Source organism: Salmo salar, chromosome ssa17, assembly GCF_905237065.1.
Source record: "Salmo salar chromosome ssa17, Ssal_v3.1, whole genome shotgun sequence".
Lineage (NCBI taxonomy): Eukaryota > Metazoa > Chordata > Actinopteri > Salmoniformes > Salmonidae > Salmo > Salmo salar.
The window spans coordinates 49,480,619-49,507,386 of record NC_059458.1 but is presented as its reverse complement, the minus strand read 5'-3'; the positions used below and the strand labels follow the sequence as shown (position 1 = coordinate 49,507,386).

At 42.0% G+C, this 26,768-nt stretch overlaps 1 protein-coding gene across 2 annotated transcripts in view; it reads left to right on the top strand.

Annotated features, from left to right (window-relative positions):
- The first annotated feature begins 498 nt into the window (after positions 1-498).
- tafa5a (TAFA chemokine like family member 5a) overlaps positions 499-26,768 on the top strand; it is a 172,868-nt gene continuing 146,598 nt past the window's right edge. The window contains exon 1 of one of the 2 annotated variants that reach the window (XM_014152787.2): positions 499-1,226. In XM_014152787.2, the coding sequence (XP_014008262.1) occupies positions 1,115-1,226 (112 nt within the window). In that variant the 5' untranslated portion in view covers positions 499-1,114. The remainder of the gene's footprint in view (positions 1,227-26,768) is intronic. The other variant, XM_014152786.2, reaches the window with a different exon arrangement.

The window sequence follows — 26,768 nt, the reverse complement described above, 5'->3', positions numbered from 1 at the left end:
TAAATGATATGTTTAGGCACTATCAATCAAGTAACGTCCTCTGACATTCTTGATATGTTTCTACACTATAGGACATAAACTATGTTCAGTACAGATGAAACAATGTTGTGTTTGATATGTATGTGTGTGATTTTGATTATTTCCAGGAAATGCACTAACAGATACAGCCTGTACTCTATCCTAAAAATCAACACATACACACGCCACCTGTGAGCATCCCAGTATGTGAGTTTAGGGAGGGCTGCTTGCTGTATGTCCTGTACATACACCAAGAACCGTATTATTAGATGTTTATTGGGGATAGATTTCAGATGTAGTTTTATTTTTCGGAACATTATTTTATTCCAGCTATATAATGCACATTCTAGTCTCAAAATCATTTGGAGGGAATTTACAACGCATTCTGCGCTCACTCTCTACTTCTCTCACACTCTCTAACTCGTTATTTCTCTCCCCATCCTCCGTTTTATTCTGCCAGTATAGAATAACGGTGCGCATGATGGTGGTCATCTACAAGTTTGGGTTTGAGGACAGTCGATAGTGACTTGTGATCTCCAAGGACTTTCTTTCTAGGGTAGATCCCATATGCTATTCTTTATCAGATTTAAAATGACATTGTTGACGAACTACATATTTCCAGTGTTTTTCTTTACATGGGAGCCTAAACGATTCACACATCCTCTACCACAGTTGAATTAGAGGAGCTTTACGACGTTGCGGTACACGTGATTGCATCTTTCAGTCCTTTATAGCAATCATTTTTGGAGATCATACTGCGATTTCAGGATGCCAAACCTATTCTCCTGATTCTCCTGAACTAACCTATTACTTCTACAAATATCAGTAAGAAGTAGGTTCTTTTTGGAATACGAAACATTTAATTGCGTCACATGCGAGTTCCCAAGCGTTCCAAGACACCTTTTTTCGTCAACCTCAAGAAGATGCTACCTTTTTTACGCACCGGCTGCATATCCATATGAGAGCTTTTGCAATGAGAGGTTCGTTCTCAACATGTTTTTTCCAAGGATTACACGTGGAGAGAGGCGCTTCGTGAGAGGAAGACCTGGCTGGTGAAATTACTTTTTATTTTTGTGAGAGGGTATCGCTCTGTTCAATGGCTCCAGCTTTAAGGTTGACTAAACGTAAGGATGCCAGCCCCTGGCCAAGGATGTCTTCAACTTTCTGGGTTATGATACTGTTGACCAGCATCTTAATCATCTACTGCGGTAAGTCTAGCTCTGGCTCGTTTTCCCTGGTCATATTGGTTCATATTGATAAAGTGCTGCTGCGGTAGACTATAGGGTGACCGTGGTGTCACTGTCTACCGCTTTGACATGAAAATTATGCGACAGCAATATCGGAAATCACTTCAAGGGTTATTGGTTTTGTCATTGCAGTCGAACTAATATCGTTTCAAACGCACGTATGCACAATTGCGCGCGCGCGCACACACACACACACACACACACACAGGCAACAAATAATTTCCTTATACGGACACAGTTTATAATAAGAGGAGCACACTCACTCTGTTGGATGTGTGGAATTGTCAAGTTGGCGGCTTACATCATTACCATCATCCTGTGGAAAGGACAATCGTGCATCAGCCACTATTTGTGCTATTAGATCATTGCCGTATTTCACCTGGTTGCAGTTGGATTGCACTGGACTGTGATAGACTCACCAGGTGGAAGCTTCATCATCATCATCATTAAATGAAGAAAATACCATGAATGAAAAATTATTTATTTTATCTCATCTTTATTTAGCCCACCCAGGTTAGTCTCATTGAGATAAAATGTAATCTAAGAGAGAGAGACATTCTTGGCCGGCCCTAACTCATCTGTGTATTCTGGCCATGAAAGGATTGCATGCCATGCCAGTATTATTCAGTTGAGAGTGATCTCCAGCTGGCACTGTGTGAAAATGTATGGGAAAGGAGGCATTCGTTGTGCATTAACCACGATAAGCGTATTACAAGCTAAGCTATTTTATTAGCACTTAAGCTAATGACTAACATAATAATTCCGTTGTCTAGGGGCACATTTACCACAAAAACAGATCCCTCCTTTTCGCTAGAATTTCATTGAACATTCTTGTAATTTAGCAGAGCTTCTTATCCAGAGCGATTTACAGTAGTGAATGCATACATTTCCCTCCTGGGCCCCCATTGCACTTCACCAACAACCCTGGCATTCCCGAGAGCCATGCTCTACCAACTGAGCTACATGGGACTAATTTCGTCTCCTCTTCCAGGGTCTTAGGTTCATTATAGGCTGCAGCAAAAGTCGAGGAGGGAATTGAATCTGTTTTTCATTTTCTTCTTTTTTGTGTTGAGAATGAACGGCCTGTGTGTTTCGATCATATAGAGACTGTGGCTGTTTAATCAGTGGCCAGTGTTGCTCTGGATGTTTCAGATCAGTGTGTGTCTGTGTGTTTAAGTGTGTGCGTAGCAACTCTTCCTTGGTGGAAACCTAACGTAGCAGGTGTAAAAGAAAAGCCTGAAACTAGATTCCCCACATATTCTGGTATTGATGAGATGAAGAAAAAAAATGTAGAGGGAGGTTCTCTTCTGCAATGTTGTCTGTTTGCTCTGGTCAGCAGTCTACAGAGCCGTACTGATCCTCCCTACTGTTAAACAGCTGTTTGTCTCTAACTTGATTTTACACTTGTTTCCTGTGTCCCTTTCCTTGATGATTTCTTCTTTGCCTCACTTTCTCCTCTCTGTCTCTTCCCTTTTGTCCTGACCTACCTGTTTTTGTACATTTCTTCCCTCCTGGCTTGTCTTTTCTACCATGGTCTGACTCCTTCCGCTGTCCCTTTCCTTGTCCTGGCTTGTCCCTCTTGTCTGTCCTTACCCGTTTCCTGTCCAGTCCTGTCTCTCTCGTCCTAGGCTGCCTCTACTGTACTCTCCTGTCTACCTTGACCTGTCTCTCCTGCACTCTTCCCCCTATCCAAAATGGCTTCTGAAGCAGTGCCCTGACCTACTTGTGGTCTCTGACATGAATCTCAGAACCTGACTGGACTGGCTGACCAACAGATGACATGGTTCTCTTCTGTGAGTCACAGAACAGAAACATAGCCAGAGCTGATCCATAATTGTTATGCTGGGTATGAGATGAAAGTACAGCCTGTGTGTGATTACATCAGCTGGATGAGAGGGTTTGGACTAGGGCTGGGCGGTGTACTGTATTTTACCAGTAGTGATGCACGGACCGTTATGGGTTTTTACTTTACCTTCTATAACGATATTTCAGTATTTGGTTTGTTAAATGTGACACGCCACACTGGCACGTGTAATGTCAGTTTTTTTAGTTGACTCCATTTGCTACTCGAGTAGTCTCTCTCTCTCTTTCCTCCTGCAAGTCGCTTCCCCATGCGCTTCCCACACCAAGCTCTGCCCCGTCACTCAAGTTGTTGCTCAACCAAACAACCAGGGAGTCACGAGCACTTGCCATGCCGTCACACTGTATGCATGGTCAGATGCAACAAGATGTTAACAACAAAGTTGATTTCCACTTTGGTTCTTAATATAAATCCACAAGTGTTCTATATTTACACTATTAGTTTGTGTATCTTACTGTCTGCAAACAGCTAGTTTGTCTTTTCTTAGCAAGTTGTGGGTAAAATACATTTTAGCCGCTAATGTAAGTAAGCTAGCTAGCTAGCTTGCTAAATGTACAAATAGTCAAAGCAAACATAGCTAGCTCATACAGCCTGATACCAGTTCTGGTGTAGGCAAAGATCAGCATATTGCTTGTGCAATGGTATCTTCTAAATCAGAGAGGAATAGACAAAGCATAAATATGTTAGCTTGCGCTAGCTACATGAAATAAGAGAAAACATGTAATCTAACATCTAATGAGGGTCCTCTAGGAAACACTGACCAACACTTTGGTTCCTACTCTTTCACAATAGTTCCTCCCTGGCTTTTTCATTCATTGTCATGTCAAAGAACAATATATTCAAAGTGCTGCCCACTACACTGAGTATACAAACCATTCGGGACACCTGCTATTTCCATGACATATACTGACCAGGTGGATCCAGGTGAAAGCTATGATCCCTTTTTGATGTAACCTATTAAATCGACTTCAATCAATGTAGATGAAGGTGAGGATACACTTTAAATAAGGATTTTTAAGCCTGGAGACAATTGAGACATGGATTGTGTATGTGTGCCATTCAGAGGGTGAATGGGCAAGACAAAATATGTACGTGCCTGGTAGTAGGTGCCTGGCGCACCGGCTTGAGTTTGTCAAGAACTGCAATGCTGCTGGGTTTTTCACGCTCAACAGTTTTCTGTGTGTATCAAGAATGGTGCCCCACCCAAAGGACATCTAGTCAGCTTGACACAACTGGGGGAAGCATTGTAGTCAACAAGTGCCAGCATCTCTGTGGAATGCTTTTGACACCTTGCAGAGTCCATGCCCTGACGAATTCAGGCTGTTCTGAGGGCAAAGGTGGTGCAACTCAGTATTAGGAAGGTGTCCAAATTTTTGGGACACTTAGTGTATATTCCAGCTATAGTGTTAGAATAAGCATTCTATTTCCATGATTCCAACAGTTCACCATTTAATTAGGCCTAGATATTTTGCCCATATCATGCACGGTGTGTCACGGGCGTCGTAAAAAGTGGACCAAAATGCAGCGGGTATATTGATCTACTTCTTCTTTATTGAAGGAAAAAACACTTAAACAAAACAAACTACGAAAACAGTCCCGTATGGTGCACAGACTATACAGGAAACAACCACCCACCAAAACACAAGTGAAACAAACCCCAACTAAATATGGCCTCCAATTAGAGACAACGACAACCAGCTGCCTCTAATTGGAGGGCCTACCAAAACCCCAACATAGAAATAGAAAACTAGATAAACACATAGAAATAGAAAATGTAGAACATAAACCAAAAAACCCGAACCACACAAAACAAACACCTCCTGCCACACCCTGACCAAACTACAATAACAAATAACCCCTTTTACTGGTCAGGACGTAACACGGTGGCACAGTGTGGAAATGCTAACAAATGAGTGCAGGAAATGATGGAATTCATGAAAATGTTGTTGTTGGAGTTGGATTGAACAAAATAAAACAATCAGAATGGAGAAAGCCCCATTGAAATCACTTTTAATTTGTGTGGCCACCCTAGGGTCATGAACTACTCATGAAGCATATTTAGAACTTTTACTATTCAAAAACATAAAATACCGTCAAATACCGTCACACTGTAAAGAATGTTACATATATATAATGATATGATATTTGGGCCATATCGCCCAGTCTTCAGATAATGTTTGTCAGGAAATGGCAGCATTAAAATAAGGACAATCTAGCCATATATAGCTTGGAAAATAACTGTCAAAATGTTTTAAGGCGGTACTTGTTTCTGAAAATCCTGTTACTGAAGGCATATCTATAAACCTTAACTCCTTGTATAATCCCGATTGTATAATGTGTGGCTATCTGTATAGAAACCATCTGAGCCTCCCCCAAAAAATCCAAACTGGGACCTATAACACAGCAGAGTTATTGGGGCCGGTTTGGAGAAAAGTTTGTCTCAGTCTGTTCCTACACAGATATGCACACATTATACATTCCGGATGGACGGACAAGGAGTTACAGATTATAGATATGCTTTCAGTAACAGGAGTTTTGGAAACAATTACCCCCTAAAACAATTAGCCAATTATTTTCCAGGCTCATCATTGTAGCCATCTAGGACATCCATGCGAGGTGTCCTACAGTATATTGGGCTAAAGAGAATCTAGTCTATGTTGTAATTAGCATATATTACAGAGCAATGTCATCTGACTTTGTATATTATTGACCATAAACACACACACACACACCAGTGCATGCTCCGAGTGACACCTATTTGCTTACGAGTGTGACCGTAAGCGGCTGAGAGGAAATAAATGGAAGGGCTGTGATTATGACTGTGACTCATATGGTAACTGTCTCTCAAAATTAGCATCTCACTGTGAGATCTGCACAGACACAGCTGAGAGTGAGAGAGAAAGAGAGAGAGAGAGAGAGAGAGAGAGAGAGAGAGAGAGAGAGAGAGAGAGAGAGAGAGAGAGAGAGAGAGAGAGAGAGAGAGAGAGAGAGAGAGCAGAGAGAGAGAGAGAGAGAGAGAGAGAGAGAGAGAACAGGAAAACGATAGAGAGAGCAGGAGAGAGCGAGAAAGAGAGCAGGAGAGAGCGAGAAAGAGAGCAGGGGAGAGCGAGAAAGAGAGCAGGAGAGAGAGAGAGAGAGCAAGAAAGAGAGCAGGAGAGAGAGAGAGAGAGCAAGAAAGAGAGCAGGAGAGAGAGAGAGCAAGAAAGAGAGCAGGAGAGAGAGAGAGAGCAAGAAAGAGAGCAGGAGAGAGAGAGAGAGAGAGAGCAAGAAAGAGAGCAGGAGAGAGAGAGAGAGAGAGAGCAAGAAAGAGAGCAGGAGAGAGAGAACAGGAAAACGATAGAGAGAGCAGGAGAGAGAGAACAGGAAAACGATAGAGAGAGCAGGAGAGAGAGAGAGCAGGAGAGAGAGAACAGGAAAACGATAGAGAGAGCAGGAGAGAAAAGAGAGAGCAGGAGAGAGAGAACAGGAAAACGATAGAGAGAGCAGGAGAGAGAGAACAGGAAAACGATAGAGAGAGCAGGAGAGAGAGAGAGCAGGAGAGAGAGAACAGGAAAACGATAGAGAGAGCAGGAGAGAGAGAGAGCAGGAGAGAGAGAACAGGAAAACGATAGAGAGAGCAGGAGAGAGAGAACAGGAAAACGATAGAGAGAGCAGGAGAGAGAGAACAGGAAAACGATAGAGAGAGCAGGAGAGAGAGAACAGGAAAACGATAGAGAGAGCAGGAGAGAGAGAGAGCAGGAGAGAGAGAACAGGAAAACGATAGAGAGAGCAGGAGAGAGAGAACAGGAAAACGATAGAGAGAGCAGGAGAGAGAGAGAGCAGGAGAGAGAGAACAGGAAAACGATAGAGAGAGCAGGAGAGAGAGAACAGGAAAACGATAGAGAGAGCAGGAGAGAGCGAGAAAGAGAGAGAAAGTTAGAGAGGGAGGAGAGAGTGAGGGAGTGTGTGCATGTGTCTGTGTGTGTGTGTGTGTGTGAGAGAGAGAGAGACACACAAAAGGCTGCATACCAGAGATGACACTTCAGCTTAATTCACCAACAGCATGTCAAAGACTGAAGTTAGTTCATTCCCATGGATGTCCTGATTAAGTTTAAAATATGTCCTTATCCACTGATAATATTTATTTGTTTTTAAGTCAATTACACACAAATATATTTAGTAATAGAGACAGTTTTTTCAGTGCACTGTAGCTCCCTCCTCTGGATGTGACTCGAGATGCGTTTGTTTGTTTGTTCCAGTGATATTAGTATTACTCATTCATTGGCTCTGCTTGTTGGCGTTGAAGTGCTAACGATGAGGCCATAGAGATACAAGTCTAAATGCCAATAACGTTAGCCCAGTGCTAGTTAGAATCATAGGAACATGTGTGACTGGGGTCCTCTGTGGGGTTAACACATGAATATCAGTCAGATGGTGTGAACGTGCAAAGTAGAACAAACGCCGGGCCATTAACAAGCTGTACTGGGAGGTTAGGTTGGGATTTTTGATGCTGCTGGATCATTATCACTACATGTATCTGAATGGGAAAAGTGTGTTAGTGTGTTTGTGTGTGTGTGTGCTGTTTCAGTGTGTTGTGTGGGAGACTGTCTATAAGTAGGATCTCAGGAGCATATTGTTTCTCAGGGTGCTTACTCTGATCGTGAGAGAGAGCAGAGAGGGAGAAGGTGGGTAAAGGGAAGCCTGTACAGTTTGTCCCTTCTCTCCTGCTGCACCTCCCACCCTCAGGGTCAAATCCAGCAGTAGCAGATGAATCATGCCTGGTCCTGATGTAACACCTGCTGTCAGAGATAGGCCGACCGCACCACCAGCCCCTATAACACACTACTATGAGTCACTACCGCCCCACACATCTTCAGTAGTCATTACAGCCCACCACACATTCCCATTCACTTTAGACACCCACTGACTCACACCCACATTCTCAGCATACACATCACTCAGCACACTGTATACCCGGCTCACTCCAACACCAGCACACACACCCACAGATATCCCACTGTCTTAGACTAAGCATCTTCTAATGCTCTCTGTTCTGTTTGTTTATCTACATGTCTCAATCTGCTCTACCTGAATCAATAATATTGTACTGGCCTTCCAACGCTGCATGGGGAACACAGCCTTCTGTAGCCTGCTGTAGCCTCAGTACTGTAGACTCAGCCCTCAGGGCGTTCATGGAGAAAACCCAGTACGATATCATCTGATAACCCAAGTCCCTGATACCTAGCCTGAGAAACTTGCCTGAGACATCAATGTGTTTGAAATCTCTGCAGCAAGATGAAAAGGAACTGCCCTCAAAATCCAAGCAGTACTAGTAGGTAAACAAGCCTGCATTTGAACATCTTATTCTATTTCTGGCATTGCATGAAGGGCATTTTTCTGGGTATAGACATTGAGCCACTGTCCATATGTACATCTATAACTATCAAACGTGTTGAAGTTTTCACCAACAGAAAGGAGAAATAAAGAACATATCGGATCTCCGTGTGGAAAATGGAGCTACTTTACCAAATGGTGTGACCATGGGTCATATAGGATGTGGAGAAAGTTCCTCAGCTCTGTGGCGTTAATGTATGTATCACAGATGGGCCAGAGAAATGTTGGCAGAAGATGAAGATTTTGTGACTCATAAAATATTGTTAAGTGATGAATTCCTAGTTGGTATAATGTGTGAGCATCCATCAGAGCAGTGTGGTAACAGAGTAATGCTTCTCACTGATGACATAGTAATCTACTGCTGATACTGATCACGTCCATTATCTGATGATCACTTTTATGATTTGTCTTTGATATTTATTGGCCTCGTGATATTGGTGGATGTGGTTCAAATACTGTGTCTTTTCCATTGCCCTGTATTACCAGAGTACCACCGATGGAATCCAAGTCTGATCAAATTCCTTCACGATTATCTTTAACAAACTATCCCTTTGATGATCCTAAAATAAGTTCATGAACATGATCAGATGTGTCTTTGATATTGCTGGATGTAGCTCAATTATATCGGAATATTGATTGTTTCTAATTGCTTATAAATCCAGTCTTCTAGAGGAGGAATGATCCTGTTACTTTGGTCCAGGATAAAAGTAAAAACAAAATGAATTCAGAGAGACAACACAAAATTCTATGTAGTTCTCTGTGTAATGGGAAAATCAATGATTATTGCCTTTTCAATCTGCTATTCCAATACCTCATACCTGGTAACACCTAGGACAAATAAAGACACGCTATTCAATTACAAGCCCAGTGTCCATCTTCTACATATCAACATCTTATTTATTGGCTCCATCTGTTCCAACAATTCATTTTGGAAACACCCAGGAGAATAGCTTAATGAAATAAACCAGCGTGACAATCCATCTCTGTCACCACGGTTGTTTATGTTTACAGATGACCACAACAAACAAAGAATAACAAACATAAGAAATGGGAGGGGTTGAGGGTAGCTGAAGGATAAAAATAAATAAAAAAGACAACTAGTGTAAAATGTACCATGTCTGCAAAATGTATATAGTATGTATAAGCTGGAAGTAGAAGCCTAAGTATTGTTGTCCATTAGTTTACTCCAAATACATGAGGGTGGTAGGGTTAGGGGGAAAAAAATAAGAATTAAAAGATATTTGAGAAAATAAGAAAAATATATATAGATGGGGGATTGGAAATTATGCAGACATTTACATTGTGTTTTTTGAGAAAATCAAATCTGTTACACTATAAACTACCAGCTTGTATGTTAAATGACTTAAAGAGATGGATATTGTGGATACTTGTAGCTCTGTTTTCACAACTCGATTAGCAGTGACACTGTAGCTTCTGAAATCTGCACATCCTCTACTGCCTGCGTAGGGTCACCACAAGAGAGGTTTGTTGACTAGATGACATGTTAACAGATCCTTGGGGCCTCTAAAGGGCCTATAAAGGGGTGATAGTTGTGGAAGCAGTTCACATTAAGTTGGTTTCACAGGGTAGAGTGCTGGTTTCTTGTGCTGTGTTCTAGCCTAACTAATATATATCAGCTTGGGTTATGAATGACTACAATGGTTCAATGTCACTATTTTTGACATATTCAATTGAGACCATGTTGTCTCTCGAAAGCCTCTGTCTCTCAATGTGGAAGCTGATGTAATTGACACCTATACAGAAAAACAGACTGTAACATCAAACACATGTAAGCTAGTTTGTTTACTTTCTCAGAAATGTAATTGATAACGAATCGAAGCACATTTTATTAGTCACATGCGTCGTAAGTAACCATTTTACTCACATGCGTCGTAAGTATCAATTTCACTCACATGCGTCGTAAGTAACCATTTCACTGTCGGTCTACATATGTTGGTAATGAAGCATGATATGAGTGAACAAACTAGCCTACATGTGTTTGTATTTAGCTCTGGCATCAGTGAGTCTGTCATCAATTATAGAGATGATTTCTGGTTAAATGCTGCATGTCACTCACATCATGAGTTGATATAAATGTAATATATTTTTGATAGGCATTAAAACAGCATGCATAATGCATGGGTATTGACATTTCACACTGATGGGTTTAGTGCCTTTACTGTACCTTACAAGTTGATCATTGATAGACATATAGAGTGATCATTTAGTTACACAATGACTTATAACAACATAAACACACAGGATCAAATACACCTGGGGTCCTGTCTGGACACTTGGAGAGAGAACAAGAGAAAGTCAGTTTGATTTGCTGAGGGAGAGTAAATCCATTCACAGAGAACGGTTAGAGCTACTTCTCTTTATTATTGAAAAAAGCAATCGCTTGAAAAAAAAATGCCACAATGGCGTTTTGAATTCCTGGAGGGCCCTAGCCCTGTCACAGACAGACAGCTCACAGACCCACGACAGAAAACATCTGGAGCAGAGAGGAGACGCCAGCAAAGTGGATAGAGAGCGAGAGGGAGAGAGAGAGAGCGTACAGCAAAAAAAAACAAAAACACATTAGACAATGAGACAAAAGCAGATGGATGAAAATGCTCAGTCCACCGACCCACAGATCCTCAGTCTGTCTTGGGAATAAAGTGTGAGGTAATACAATGAAAAAGTCAGATGGAGACAGAGACTAGCGGAGTGGAGACTTCAAGAAGTAGAAACAAATATTACATTAGACGAGACAGGACCATTAATCTCTGTGCCTGAGAGGTAGTTAATCTGCAGAATAAGGAATCGTGCCTGGTTGATGCATGTTGCTGGGGCACCTAATGGTGTTGAAGTCAACTCCATTCAATCAATTGTTGCTGTCCTGCCATGGAGCCCCACACACGCTTAACACGACAACAGACCTATACTATGAAGTTTTAATAAGTGCATTATCGTTAAGTTATGACTGTCAGGGCTAATGTTAGGATCGTTGATCTGAAGATATTATAACAGGTTGTGGACCTGCGACATGTTTTAGTAGTTGAAACACAAGAGCTATAAATCCAGTGCACTGTATGGTAAATTACATCTACATACCATCTTCTATGTTCCATCTACATCTAGCTATATGGTAGACGGACAGCAGCACTTTACCCGTAGTCAGATATGAGCATGTGTTGAAATGTATGGCTCATTCTCAGGTCTGTGTAAAATGGCACAGTCAGTCTTCTCTTGGCAGTATGCATAAATTGCATTACCTGGATACTTGTCTCAACGGATTGTATTACAGCGGCGATTACTGATGGACCCACAGGTGTTTTTTAGGCTTGCATCAATCATAGGCCATTTCTGGACTGGAATCATTGGACTATATGGTATTTCTTGATATGCAAATCTCAGCATGCTGTCATTTGTGGTAGGTCTTACTGTTTGTTCTGACAATGTCATTTCAGAATGCAGAGTTGAGTATTGTAAGAAATGGCATTCCACACGCATTCTGGATAACTTTATATAGTGTTATGTGATATTATTACGAGGAATAAAGGAAAGGAAAAGAAAAAGAAAGACAGAGCGAGGAAGAAAGGGAGAGAGAGAAGAGAGAGATAAGAGAAATGATAGAGGAGAGAGAGAAACAGATAGAGAAACAGAGAGGGAAGGGATAAGACACCCCTATAAGACATTTTCTGTAAGAGAGAACCAGGAAATGAAGCCTGAAGGTATCCATTCAGCTGTAGCAGTGTAATTCCAGCTGATACTTTTCTACATGTGAAACATGGCTTGGTTAAGCCTGGCAGCTTCTGGATGGAGGGAATCTCTCTCTCTCTCTCTCTCTCTCTCTCTCTCTCTCTCTCTCTCTCTCTCTCTCTCACTCACTCTCACTCTCATTTTCACTCTCTCTCTCTCTCGCTCCCTCTCTCGCATTCTCTGCCTCTCTCTCACTCCCTCTTTCTCTCTCCCCCCCTCTCTCCCTCCTTTCTCATAACTCTCTCCCTCTGTCCCCCCTCCCTCCCTCTCTCTCTCTCTAACCCTGTCCCTAACCCTTAAGCATGTGATAAAGTGTTTAATTGTAACAGTGACACTGGCATGGCATGTGAGTTATCTACAGTAAGTGGAGCACCTCGGGGTTAGAATATGGAATACCCATTACAGTGGAACAACAGAGATCCTGTAATCATGCCTGTGTCCCAAATGAAACCCTATTCTCTATACAGCACACTGCTTTTGACTAGAGCATTATGGGCCCTGGTCAGAAGTAAATATGAAATAGGGTGCCATTTCCTTGATGTTAATGAGAAGCCTATACTATAGTGTCAGCGTTGCCTGTGTGTGTGTGTGTGTGTGTGTGTGTGTGTGTGTGTGTGTGTGTGTGTGTGTGTGTGTGTGTGTGTGTGTGTGTGTGTGTGTGTGTGTGTGTGTGTGTGTGTGTGTGTGTGTGTGTGTGTGTGTGTGTGTGTGTGTTTCTGAATGTTTGTGCTGTAGAAGATAGTGTTTGGTTGGAAAAGCAGTTACTCCTACCATACAGAAAATTACATAACATTGATCATATTTAGCATAGAAAAACAGGTAATCCCTTTAATCAACCAAAATAGGGTATAATGTATTATGGTGAAATTCATTAATATGATAGTCTGCCAGATTTATCAGCCCCTCAAGTGAATCTCAGTAATGAGTGTTAGCTAAGACCATTCCACTATCCAATGACAACCAATCCCACAGATTCACACAAATGTAATTACTTCATTTGTCAACGTCTAGAGACAGACAGCAACTAGAGACAGACAGCAATTGGTCCTTGCACAGATCTTCTAGTGTGGAGAAATGCTTTATTTCACAATTACTTTCTTATCCCTCCGGGTCTCCAATATTATTTAATCACATGCATAATCATTCCATAACATTCTTTCATCATTTCATATTTTTTCCTTTTAGCCCGTGGAGGACATTCCGAGGGACGTCACTGCATCTAGATCAAAGACAACAGAACAACCCCAGTTTCTAGAACTCCCTAAGAAACATATGTATTATTCATACGAATGACATAATTTAAAAGCATGACATGAAAACAATTAATTTTGGATGCTTCCCAAATGGCACACCATTCCCTAAGTATTGCACTACTTTTGACCACAACCCTATGGGCCCCAGGTCAAAGGTAGTGCACTATGTAGGGAATAGTGTGCTTTTTGGGACCAAGTATTTGTGACCTTGTAATCATTCATATTAATGCTGACGGTTGTGACATTTGTTGTGGTCTGTCGTGTTGTTTCGGGAAGAGATCACAATTCACCTGTTATTCCCTGCTAACCCTCCCTAACACACAGGACAAATGTCGGCACGGTAGTTAACAAGTCCTTCTGCACTGTTACGGAATATCTTAAGAATGTGTGTTTGTGTGTGTATGTGAGAACGAGAGAGAGATGGTGAAAGGGGGTCAGGGGGCAATTAGGGAGAGAGAGAGAGGGAGAGGGAAAGCAATAAATAATGAGTCCTAGCTGCTCCCTGTACTGTATTGGAGAGATAAAGAAAACAGGAAAATATACAGTACCAGTCAAAAGTTTGGACACACCAACAAATCTAGGGTTTTTCTTTATTTTTACTATTTTCTACATTGTAGAATAATAATGAAGACATAAACACTATGAAATAACACATATGGAATCATGTAGTAACCAAAAAAAGTGCTATATAAATTAAAATATATTTAATATTTTAGATTCTTCAAAGTAGCCACCCTTTGCCATGATGACAGCTTTGAACACTCTTGGCATTCACTCAACCAGCTTCACCTGGAATTATTTTACAACAGTCTTGAAGGAGTTTCCACATATACTGAGCACTTGTTGCCTTCTTTTCCTTCACTCTGCGGTCCAACTCATCCCAAACCATCTCAATTGGGTTGAGGTCGGGTGATTGTGGAGGCCAGGTCATCTGATGCAGCACCCCATTACTCTCCTTCTTGGTCAAATAGCCCTTACACAGCCTGGAGGTGTGTTGGGTCATTGTCCTCTTGAAAAACATATAGAACCAAAAATCTCAAATTTTGACTCATCAGACCAAAGGACAGATTTCCACCGGTCTAATGTTCATTGGCCTAAAAAAGTCGACCATGAAAGCCTGATTCACACAGTCTCCTCTGAACAGTTGTTGAGATGTGTCTGTTACTTGAACTCTGTGAAGCATTTATTTGGGCTGCAATTTCTGAGGCTGGTAACTCTAATGAACTTATCCTCTGCACTCTGGGTCTTCCTTTCCTGTGGCAGTCCTTATGAGAGCCAGTTTCATCATAGCGCTTGATGCTTTTGGCAACTGCACTTGAAAAAACTTTCAAAGTTCTTGAAATTTTCCGGCTTGACTGACCTTCATGTCTTAAAGTAATGATGGACTGTCGTTTCTCTTTCCTTATTTGAGCTGTTCTTGACATAATATGGGCTTGGTGTTTTACCAATAGGGCTATCATCTGTATACCACCCCTACCTTGTCACAACACAACTGATTGGCTCAAGTGCATTAAGATGGAAAGAAATTCCACAAATTAACTTTTAACAAGGCACACCTGTTAATTGAAATGCATTCCAGGTGACTACCTCATGACGCTGGTTGAGGGAATGCCAAGAGTGTGCAAAGCTGTCATCAAGGCAAAGGGTGGCTACTTTGAAGAATCTCAAATATAACATATATTTTGATTTGTTTAAAATCTTTTTGGTTACTACATGATTCCATATGTGTTATTTCATAGTTTTGATGTCTTCACTATTATTCTACAATGTAGAAAATAGTAAAAATAAAGAAAAACCCTTGAATGAGCAGGTGTGTCCAAACGTTTGACTGGTACTGTATATAATCTCTGGATTTCATAACTCACTGTATCATGTCTTTGGTTGCTTTCTATGCGTTCCAAATGGGACCCATTTCAGTGTATACCATATAGTGCACTATTTTTGACCTGAGCCCTATGGTTCAAAAGTAGTGTACTATGCAGGGTATACGGTGCCATTTGGGACACAGTCTTTGCCATTTCCATAATGAGGTCACATAGGATCTCTCCACCGTGCTCCACGGAAGAGACAGAAATAATTGAGTCCACTGCAAATGTCACAAATGAAAAAGGTTTGACGTTGCATTGCAACCTTGATACTCTGATATTGGATATTGAGTGGATTGCATAGTCTCCATTTCAAAAGCCACACCTTCACCTCTGATATGGGGCTTCGGGAGAGAAAATAGACAGGGCCACACATGGTGAAGCCAATAGTGAAGTGAGGGATGTTATGGCTAGAAAGAATGAATGGGATATGGTTTTATTTCTGTTGGGATATACACATAGATGAATACTATGGATAGAGTGAGTCACCAGACAGAGAGGAGACTCATAGATGCACACAAGCATTCACAGATGGACGGACAGAAACATGCACATGCACGCACGTACACTGTCATCATCATCATCATAGCTATCTGGGGCACTAAGGTGTTAAGATGTGGTCCTGAGGGAGGGAGTCCCCATCCCTATTTTCTCAGCTTGGAGGTTTGGTGGGTCCAGCCACTACTAATCTAATGCACACATTACTCAGCCAACCAGCATCTATTTAAAGGAGATCTCTGTTAGATTTATTGGCCAGGTTTAACTGTATGGTAAAATAGCGCATTAAGCAGATGATATCACAGTGGATGGAATGATTATGCACGCTTGCAGAAAGTGGAGGAGGCCGGCTTAATTAAATGCAAGGTCCTGGCTAGAATACAAACACTCATGCACACATGTGCATGCACGCGCACACACACAGACACACACACAAACGGACGCACACACACACACACACACACACACACACACACACACACACACACACACACACACACACACACACACACACACACACACACACACACACACACACACACACACACACACACACACACAGGCCACTTAACCAAACCGGGAGTTCTTTTTTTAAAAAGGGACAAAACGCTGAGCTGCAGGGTTTTTGAATTTCCTCTTCATGAGTATTTGTCGTAAAAATGTTTTTGCTTTGTGCTGGGTTTTCAAAGGGTCCTATTTCAGTCCTAAGTGGTTCATTTTGGGAGCGTGCGCCTTGCGCCGTACTGCCAAGGGACAGCACACTTCATTTTACTCTGATTGGTTGACTAATCTTCTTGTTTAGCAGACTGTGCTACAGAATGGCTGAATGAAAAAGAGTACTGACGCTCGTTACTTCGCTAATTGCTCACCCAAATGGCTAAACCTAGCCCTGGACACTTTATTGCAGAGTACAATTGTAGTGTTTTCTGGCTAACTGGAGAGTCATAAGGACTTTATAGGGAGATGTAACAAAGCTGTGACCCCTGTTTGTAAGGACATTCTCCAATACTGTACACCTAGGTGCTTGTGGCATGTTATTGCAGAGTAAAACTGCAGTGTTTACCGGCTAAATGGGGAGTCAAAAGGAGGGAGTGACTATAGAGAGAGAGAAAGGCTATGACCACAGTTTGTAAGGACACTCCAACAACATGGCCATGCTAGTGCCAACCCTTTCTACTGTTTGACTGTTTCTACTTTTGAACACATGCCTTGGGGTTCCTTTAAACTGACAACACAGCACACACATGCTCAACAATGCACCTCTCCCCACCTCTCTTCAAGATGGCGTCGACAGAGAGGGCTGCCTTGCTTCTAGTTCTTAGGAAATGTTGTAGTATTTCATTTTTATGTATTATTTCTTACATTGTTAGTCCAGAAAATTGTATGTGTTATTACATACAGCCGGAAAGAACTATTGGATATCAGAGCGGCGGTAACTCACCAGCATTACGACCAGGAATACGACTATCACGAAGCGGATACTTTGTTCGCACCACCCAGGGCATTTGAACGGATTCCAGAGGCCGACCCAAAACAACGCCAATGGAAGAGGGGTACTTGGAGCGGTCTTCTAGTCCGACTTAGGAGGCGCGCACACCACCCACCGCTTCTGAGTACATTACTCGCTAATGTTCAGTCCCTAGATAACAAAGTTGACGAGATCAGGGCAAGGGTTTCTTTCCAGAGAGACATCAAGGATTGTAACATACTCTGGTTCACGGAAACATGGCTCTCTCGGGATATACTGCCATCTGGATTCTCAGTTCATCGCGCCGACAAGAATAAACATCTCTCCGGGAAGAAGAGGGGGGAGGTGTATGTTTCATGATTAACGACTCATGGTGGAATCTTATTCACCCGACCTAGAATACCTCATAATCAAATGCCGACTGTATTATCTCCCAAAATAATTTACTTTGATTACGCCCATGTACATCACGGCCATGTACACCCCCCCCTCAATCCGATACCACGACGGCCCTCAAGAAACTTCACTGGACTTTATGCAAACTGGAAACCTTATATCCTGAGGCTGCCTTTACTGTAGCTGGGGATTTTAACAAAGCAAATTTCAGGAAAATGCTGCCTAAATTCTATCAGCATATCGGTTGTAGTACTCGTGCTGCTAAAACACTAGACCATTGTTACTCCAACTTCCTGGATGCATATAAGGCCCTCCCCGCCTTCCTTTTCAGCAAATCTGACCATGACTCCATTTTGCTCCTCCTTTCCTATAGGCAGAAACTCAAACAGGAAGTACCCATGCTAAGGACTATTCAACGCTGGTCTGACCAATTGGAATCCACGCTTCAACATTGTTTTGATCACGTGGACTGGGATATGTTCCGGGTAGCCTCCGAGAATAATATTGACGAATTCACTGAAACTGAGTAACTGAGTTTATCAGGAAGTGTATAGGAGATGTTGTACCCACTGTGATTATTAAAACCTACCCTAACCAGGAACCGTGGATAGATGACAGCATTCACGCAAAACTGAAAGCGCGAAACACCACATTTAAACATGGCAAGGTGACTGGGTATATGGCAGAATACAAACAGAGTATTAATTCCCTCCGCAACGCAATCAAACAGGCAAAACATCAGCATAGAGACAAAGTGGAGTCGCAATTCAATGGCTCAGACACGAGAAGTATGTGTCAGGGTCTACAGACAATCACGGACTACAAAAGGTAAACCAGCCACGTCGCAGACACCAACGTCTTGCTTCCGGACAAGCTTAACACGTTCTTCACCCGCTTTGAGGATAACCCAGTTCTACTGACGTGGCCCGCTACCAAGGACTGTGGGCTCTCCTTCTCCGTGGCCGACGTGAGTAAAAACATTTAAACATGTTAACCCTCGCAATCCCGCCGTCCCTTATGGCATCCCTAGCCACATCCTCAGAGCATGCACAGACCAGCTGGCTGATGTGTTTACTGACATATTCAATCTCTCCCTGTCCCAGTCTGCTGTCCCCACATGCTTCAAGATGGCCACCATTGTTCCTGTACCCAAGAATCCAAAGGTAACTGAACTAAATGACTATCGCCCTGTAGCACTCACCTCTGTCATCATGAAGTGCTTTGAGAGCTGTGGTGTAAAGTACTTAAAGTAAAAATACTTTAAAGTACTACTTAATTAGTTTTAGGGGTATCTGTACTTTACTTTACTAATTCTATTTTTGACAACTTCACTACATGCTATTTTTAGTCCATACAGCAGGTAACCTAGTGGTTAGAGTGTTGGAATAGTAACCGAAAGGTTGCAAGATTGAATCACTGAGCTGACAAGGTAAAAATCTGTCGTTCTGCCCCTGAACAAAGCAATTCCTAGGCTGTCATTGAAAATAAGAATTTGTTCTTAACTGACTTGCCTAGTTAAATAAAGGTTAAAAAATATCTATTTTACCTGACAAACAAAAGTACTTGTTACATTTTGAATGCTTAGCAGGACAGGAACATTGTCCAATTCACACACTTATCAAGAGAGGACTCACTAAATGACACATGCTTTGTTTGTAAATTGTGTTGGAGTGTGCCTCGGGCTATCTGTAAATGATGTCTGAGTGTTGGACTGTGCCCCTGGCTATGTGTAAATTGCGTCTCTGTGTTGGAGTGTACCCCTGGTTAAAAAAAAAAGAAAATGGTGCTGTCTGGTTTACTTTACATAAGGAATTTGAAATAATTTATACTTTTACTTTTGATATCAAGTATATTTAAAACCAAATACTTTTACTCAAGTAGTATTTTATTGGGTGACTTTCACTTTTACTTGAGTCATTTTCTGTTAAGGTACATTTACTTTTACTCAAGTATGACAATTGGGTACTTTTTCCACCACTGTGTCACCCTAGACCCACTTCAGTTTGTTTACCGCCCCAATAGGTCCACAGACGATGCAATCGCAATCACACTGCACACTGCCCTATCCCATCTGGACAAGACGAATACCTATGTAAGAATGCTGTTCATTGACTATAGCTCAGCATTCAACACCATAGTACCCTCCATGCTCATCATTAAGCTCGAGGCCCTGGATCTGAACCTATGCAATTGGGTCCTGGACTTCCTGACGGACCGCCCCCAGGTGGTTAAGGTAGGAAACAACACCTCTACTTCGCTGATACTCAACACTGGAGCCCCACAAGGGTGCGTACTCAGCCCCTTTCTGTACTCCCTGTTCAGCCATGACTGCATGGCCAAGCACACCTCCAACTCAATCATCAAGTTTGCAGACGACACAACACTAGTAGGCTTGATTATCAACAACGTCAAGACAACCTACAGGGAGGAGGTGAGGGTTCTGGGAGTGTGATGCCAGGAAAATAACCTCTCACTCAATGTCAACAAAACAAAGGAGATGATCGTGGAATTCAGGAAACAATAGTGGAAGCACCCCCCTATCCACATCGACGGGACAGTAGTGGAGAAGGTTCCTCGGCATACACATCACTGACAGACTAAAATGGTCCACCCACACAGACAGTGTTGTGAAGAAGGTGCAACACCTAAAACCCTCACAAACTTTTACAGATGCACAATTGAGAGCATCCTGTCAGGCAGTATCACCGCCTGGTACGGCAACTGCACCACCCACAACCGCAGGGCTCTCCAGAGGGTGGTGCGATCCGTACAAGTGGTGATGCCGCTCTGACATTAGTCTATGCCGCTCTGACATTGCTCATCCATATATTTATATATTTTTCATTCCATTCCTTACTTAGATTTGTGTGTATTGGATATATGTTGTGAAATTGTTGGATATTACTTATTAGAAATTGCTGCACTGTCGGAAGTAGAAGCATAAGCATTACACTCGCAATGACATCTGCTAAACACGTGTATGTGACCAATAAAATTTGATTTGATTTTTAAAAGCTACATCAATCTCTCTAGCATCATGCAACATTTAGCTCTCATTTGTGAGAATCAGCTTTTGAGCGTTTCAGCGTTTAAATAACCCGTACATTTTTCACAGTGAGCAACTCACCCCAGGATAATTCAGCCGGAATCAAATGCTCACACTCTTTTTACCATTCCGCTCCTGTGGGCCTCCCGCCCTAGCTTTTCATTGAACAGCCTTGTTTCTCATAAAATGGGAACTAGGGGCAAGTTCAACTGTTGATGTCTGCTTCTGCTGTAACTAAAAATACATCGACTCAAGCAAGACGAAACAAGTTAAAGTTGCCTATTTCTTTCTGTAATAAATAAATACAGCAAGCCTTCTGTGGTACAATATGCCGGTAAACATAGATATAGAGGAATGAGTAAAGTGCTATTTGGTTTCCAATCTGCTAGGGATTTGTTGTTGTTGGTGGTGTGTGTGTGTTAGCTACTGATTCTATTTCTCCCTGTAGAAATATTGTTGCAGCCTTGTGGCTGCTGTTTACTTTCCTATTGAGTTGTATTGTATTACATTTTATTGTAATGTGCCATCCTCCAAGCTCTCTCATCATAGTGCAACATGCTATAATCAATTTAAAGCAGCAGAAACTTAGAGGCGTGCCAACTGCCAAGCAGGAGTCTTGTATATAGTGGGGTGAACTAATTCACAGAATGCTTTCTAAACTGTTACATAATCAAGATGGCCACCGACTGAGTAGAGCTTGGCAGTTATGGTAAAAAAAATACATATTGCGATAAAATGTCTGAATTGATGCGACAAATAGAACGATACGTTTCTAACATAAATATGCACCACATTTTTTAAACTATCCTTTAACTTTAACTTCTAGTTTGATTGTTGAACTTCTAGTTTGATTGTTGTGTATGTGTCACGGATCTCTCTGGAACTTTCATTACGCACACCTGGCCCCTATTTCCAGTGATTAGTAATTGTATAAGTGTGTCCTTGGTTTACCATTGTCCTGTCGATTATTGTTACTATGTTTGTTGGTGCGTGTGAGTACCTGTGCTTGGTCTCTTGGCTTTCGTGTCATTTTGGACTGCGCAGATGATTACGGGTCTTGTCCCGTCTGTTAATCATTGTGTGCTTGTGTTATTTATTTGAGGTACTCCTCGCTCTTTTATTTGGGTTTCAACCTTGTGTTTTGTATAGTGTGTGTTTGGTCTTCGGCCCTGTGCCTTTACACGGCACGCCGTAATTTGGGCTTAATAAAAAAAAAATTACGCATTCCTGCGCCTATCTCCCAAATCATTTATACCAGTGTGGGCATTGGTGGGTGGGTGTGTTGTGTGTTTTAGCTTTCTTTGCATCCATTCTGACTGTTCTGTTCCTCACAAGGCAAAATACATCAAATATCCCCAGAAACGTAGCTTGTCCATACTCCCACTACTGTACTTTACAGTAGCCTAGCAGACCCTACGCTCTATGAAAAAAAGGTGCTATCTGGAACCTAAAAGAGTTCTTCAGCTGTCCCCATAGAGCCCTTTGAAGAGCCCCTTCTGCTTCCAGGTAAAACCCTTTTGGTTCCAGTTAGAACTATTTTGGGTTCCATGAGGAACCCTTTCCACAGAGGGTTCTACATGGAACTGGAAATGGTTCTGCCTGGAATCAGAAAGGGTTCTACCTGGAACCAAAAAGGGTTCTCCTATGGGGACAGCCAAATAACCCTCTTTGGAACCCTTTTTCTAAGAGTGTACCTGCACTGGAGAAGGTGAAATAACACAGATCCCACAATGATATGCTTTTCACGTTACTCTATAGTAACAAGAAATACACAAGTGGCTTCTGGTAGCCTACAGTAGATGTGGAGGAGAATTTGAGGCCCTGAAGGCAGTTCAGCCTATTCATATGCACATTCAAACAATGTTTTTTAATAGAAATTCCTGTATTTACAAAGCCAATAAGTCTCATGGAGAGTGCACAGTGAAAACAGAACAGTTTGTTGCATTGGACAAGGGCCAGCTTGACTAGAGACACAGACCCAGTCCAAGGTATTACGCCCAGTATACAGGATTCCATTAGTAAAGCTGTTATGACCACTGGGAAGTAGCGGTATGTTTCCTTTATTTTGGCTGTGCATGCCATCTTGTAATCCTATACCCCCCTCCCTTCTCTCTCTCTCTCTCTCTCAATGCGTTACATGGCACCATACAAACCACAGATATTTAAAAGCAGTATATTCTGAGACTTCTGGCACCAAAGAATTCCAATACTAATGTGTCTAGTCATACAATTTAAATACCCACGGCTTTAATTGCTGTCACAGAAATCACCTGCTGTCAAAAGACAGATCCTGAATGTGATTTGAATAGATACAAAATATATGTATGACTCCAATTATTATCTTCCTTTTCATTAATGCGCTCACCTCCCCCCTCTCCTCCCAAATACTGTCTGTGAGATCATCAATCTGGTGTCTCAGCCACAGGGTTCTCTCTCTCTCTCTCTCTCTCTCTCTCTCTCTCTCTTCTCTCTCTCTCTTATCCCTTTTCTCTCTCTCTCTCTCTCTCTCTCTCTTTCTGGGTCCTGTATTTTATATTTTATGGTATTGACTGGAAAGAACGTCCTTGTGTGCTTTGCATATCAATGATAAGAGACGTATGAATTCAGGGCTGGATTTAGTAAAAAAATATTCCCATTTGACACATGGCAGTAAAATTTGTTTTAAGCCCCATCTTCCAAAAGGGATATTATCTGTCACGTCCTGACCAGTAAAAGGGGTTATTTGTTATTGTAGTTTGGTCAGGGCGTGGCAGGGTGTGTTTGTTTTGTGTGGTTCGGTGTTTTTGGTTTATGTTCTATATTTTCTATTTCTTTGTGTTTATCTAGCTTTTCTATTTCTATGTTAGTTTTGGCAATGACCTCCAATTAGAGGCAGCTGGTTGTTGTTGTCTCTAATTGGAGGCCATATTTAGTTGTGTTTGTTTTCACTTGTGTTTGTGGGTGGTTGTTTCTAGTATAGTCTGTGCACCTTACTGGACTGTTTTTGTCGATTGTTAATTTTGATTAAGTGTTTTCTTTAATAAAATAAGAAGATGAGCACTTTACCCGCTGCGCCTTGGTCCAATCCTTACGACGCCTATGACAGAACATCTCTGGAGAGAACTTCTATGTTTAAATCTAGCTTTTCTATTTCTATGTGAGTTTTGGCAATGACCTCCAATTAGAGGCAGCTGGTTGTTGTTGTCTCTAATTGGAGGCCATATTTAGTTGTGTTTGTTTTCACTTGTGTTTGTGGGTGGTTGTTTCTAGTATAGTCTGTGCACCTTACTGGACTGTTTTTGTCAATTGTTAATTTTGATTAAGTGTTTTCTTTAATAAAATAAGAAGATGAGCACTTTACCCGCTGCGCCTTGGTCCAATCCTTACGACGCCTATGACATTATCTTTATTTTTATTTTCTCTTTCTCTCTCACTCTCTATTCTCTAAATGTTCTTCAGAGAGTGGAGAATGTATTTTAGAAAATAATTATTGCTCTGTCTGTGGGCCAATTTTATGACCACTCTAGAAATATACTATTTCAGAGTATATCATTGACTTATATTAGTTTGATATCAGATCTTATTAGTACTTTGTTAAATCGCTGTTACGTATCACTGAGTGTTCAATTAACTCTATTCCATTAGGGTGTCATGACAATGATCAGAATACGGTTGAACATCTAGTATGTTGTTAACGTCGTCATTAAAAATCTCTTAATGGTATTAAAATCATTTCACTTATACGTTATCAAATCACTCTTATAGTGCTCTCATTTTGAATGTTTGAATCTTTAAAAAATATATATACTAAATCACCCATGCACATTGATCTGAAATAATTTGCTGAATGTTACAAACTTGAAGAACAATGTTGTTTGAGAAGCGTGACTATGAAATTCAAGAAATCACAATGCATTTTGATTATCAAGGACAAACACTCAACTAAGTTTTGCCAAAATGTCACAAATGTCAAACTGTCTGTACTTTAATTTGAATAGATCAGAAATTTGACAAAATGCCTGTTGCATTGTGAAGTAAGACAGCCGTAGACAGCTTTATCTCTACAAGTCCTTGTCAAACTTAGACTTCTTTCAAAAAGCAACCAAAAAATACAGAGCCAAGATTAGCACTACTCAAACACAGATCAATGATGTTGGATAAGTCAAGCATCACAGGCTACAATCATCCCATTTCAACAAAGATTCACCTCTTCCCTCTCAAACTCTTTGGCTGCTCTACTCCAACACAATGCTTGCTGTGCAGCTAAATCCCCCACTATCCTTCCACAGCGTTCTCCAAATCATCTCTGTCTTAGGGGCAAACAGTGGGAAGGCTTTGAGGAGGAGACAGCCCAGTGGCCCTCTGAAATCCCACGGATAGACCTTAACACCCTAGTCATTAGCTTTTCTCACAGTGACACGACTTCCTATGTGTGTGTGAGCACGTGTGTGTGAGCATCTGTGTGAGTGAGAATGTGTGTGTGAGTGTATGTGTATGTGAGTGCGCTCACGTGTGTATGTGGATGGTGGTGTGGCCCCGCAGGCTTTTTGATGTGGCAGGCCCGTCGGTCCCCTGCGGCAGGCCCCTCCTCCACCTCCATTCCCTCTGCTCCAACACCTCTGATCTACACAACCAGGACGTTGCTGTCCCAGCACTGATAAAGGCCAGACAGGAACCAACCCACCACGCACCTGGCTGTGTGTTGATAAAAAAGCAGGCCAGATCCCATCCCAGCAGGCCATGGGATGTGGGCCAGAGAGGAGAGAGGATGAGGGGCAGAGTGACTCAGAGACACCACACGATATGGCTAATGTATATGGCCAGTGTAGTGTTGCATTGATGTGTTGGTATACGACCTCCACCGCAGTTACATACCAACTACGAGGGTGGGCTCAGTGATACCTATATTACACACACATAAACAAGTAAAACATTTGTTCACTGTGATTGATGACTCCAGTGAGAAGAGAGAGAGAGGGTGAGAGAGAGAGAGAGAGAGAGAGAGAGAGAGAGAGAGAGAGAGAGAGAGAGAGAGAGAGAGAGAGAGAGAGAGAGAGAGAGAGAGAGAGAGAGAGAGAGAGAGAGAGAGAGAGATGCACAGACACAAAAAGGCAGACAGACTAAAGGGCCATATAACTACCAGACAGAAGAGGAGTACCTATCAAGTATCTTCTCCCTTCTCTGTCCACAGCTGTCATGGGAACTTCATCAAAGTCACTCCCCTGCTCCTTGATTGTGATCTGTCTCATCAATTCTCTGGGCTCGGCAGCCGCAGCAGGACTGATATTGCAGCGCTGCACTATCATCGATTACCTTCCCCCAGGACCACAGGCTGCCTGTCTCTTCATTGCCTCACCCACTGTCAACCGACAGACCTGGGTTCGAGTATTTCTTTTCTTTGAAATATGTTGAGCTTTTGATAGAGCCTGACTGGTGTGAACCCAGATCTGGTCATCGATGCTGCAAAGACCACTGTGTGTGTCCGTGTCCGTGTCGTGCCTGTGTCCGTCTCTGTGTCCTTCTTTGTGTATGTGTCTGTGGCCTCATGGGGGTTGAAAGGTCAGTCATCTTTCCTCCACCCCTCTGTCTTGAATGACTTGCTCAGAGGTTTATTTGTTAAGTGTCTGTCAGCTCATTTAAACGCTGTAATTATATTTGTGTTGGCATCACCTGAGGGTCCTTGAGGACTGCATACAGAGATAGTATACCCTCTCGCTCTCTCTCCCTACCTTCTGATTGCTGGAGGATATGGTCAATTTTCAACGACTCTGAAGAATAGAACACTTCCATTCTATTTCAACCGAAGCGTTGGCCAGTTACATAAGCACTAATGCTAACAATGCTAATTTAGCGTGATAGGTGTGTAAACACATTTTACCCTCCACTACATCCCTAGTGGTGCCTCTGCCATCGAGATTAAATTAATATGGAATATTTACATGGGTGGTGGTGCCACAGAAATAAATATGTGTTCACCATGGGGGTTGTGCCATCAACATGGTCTGGTGCCATAGAAGTGA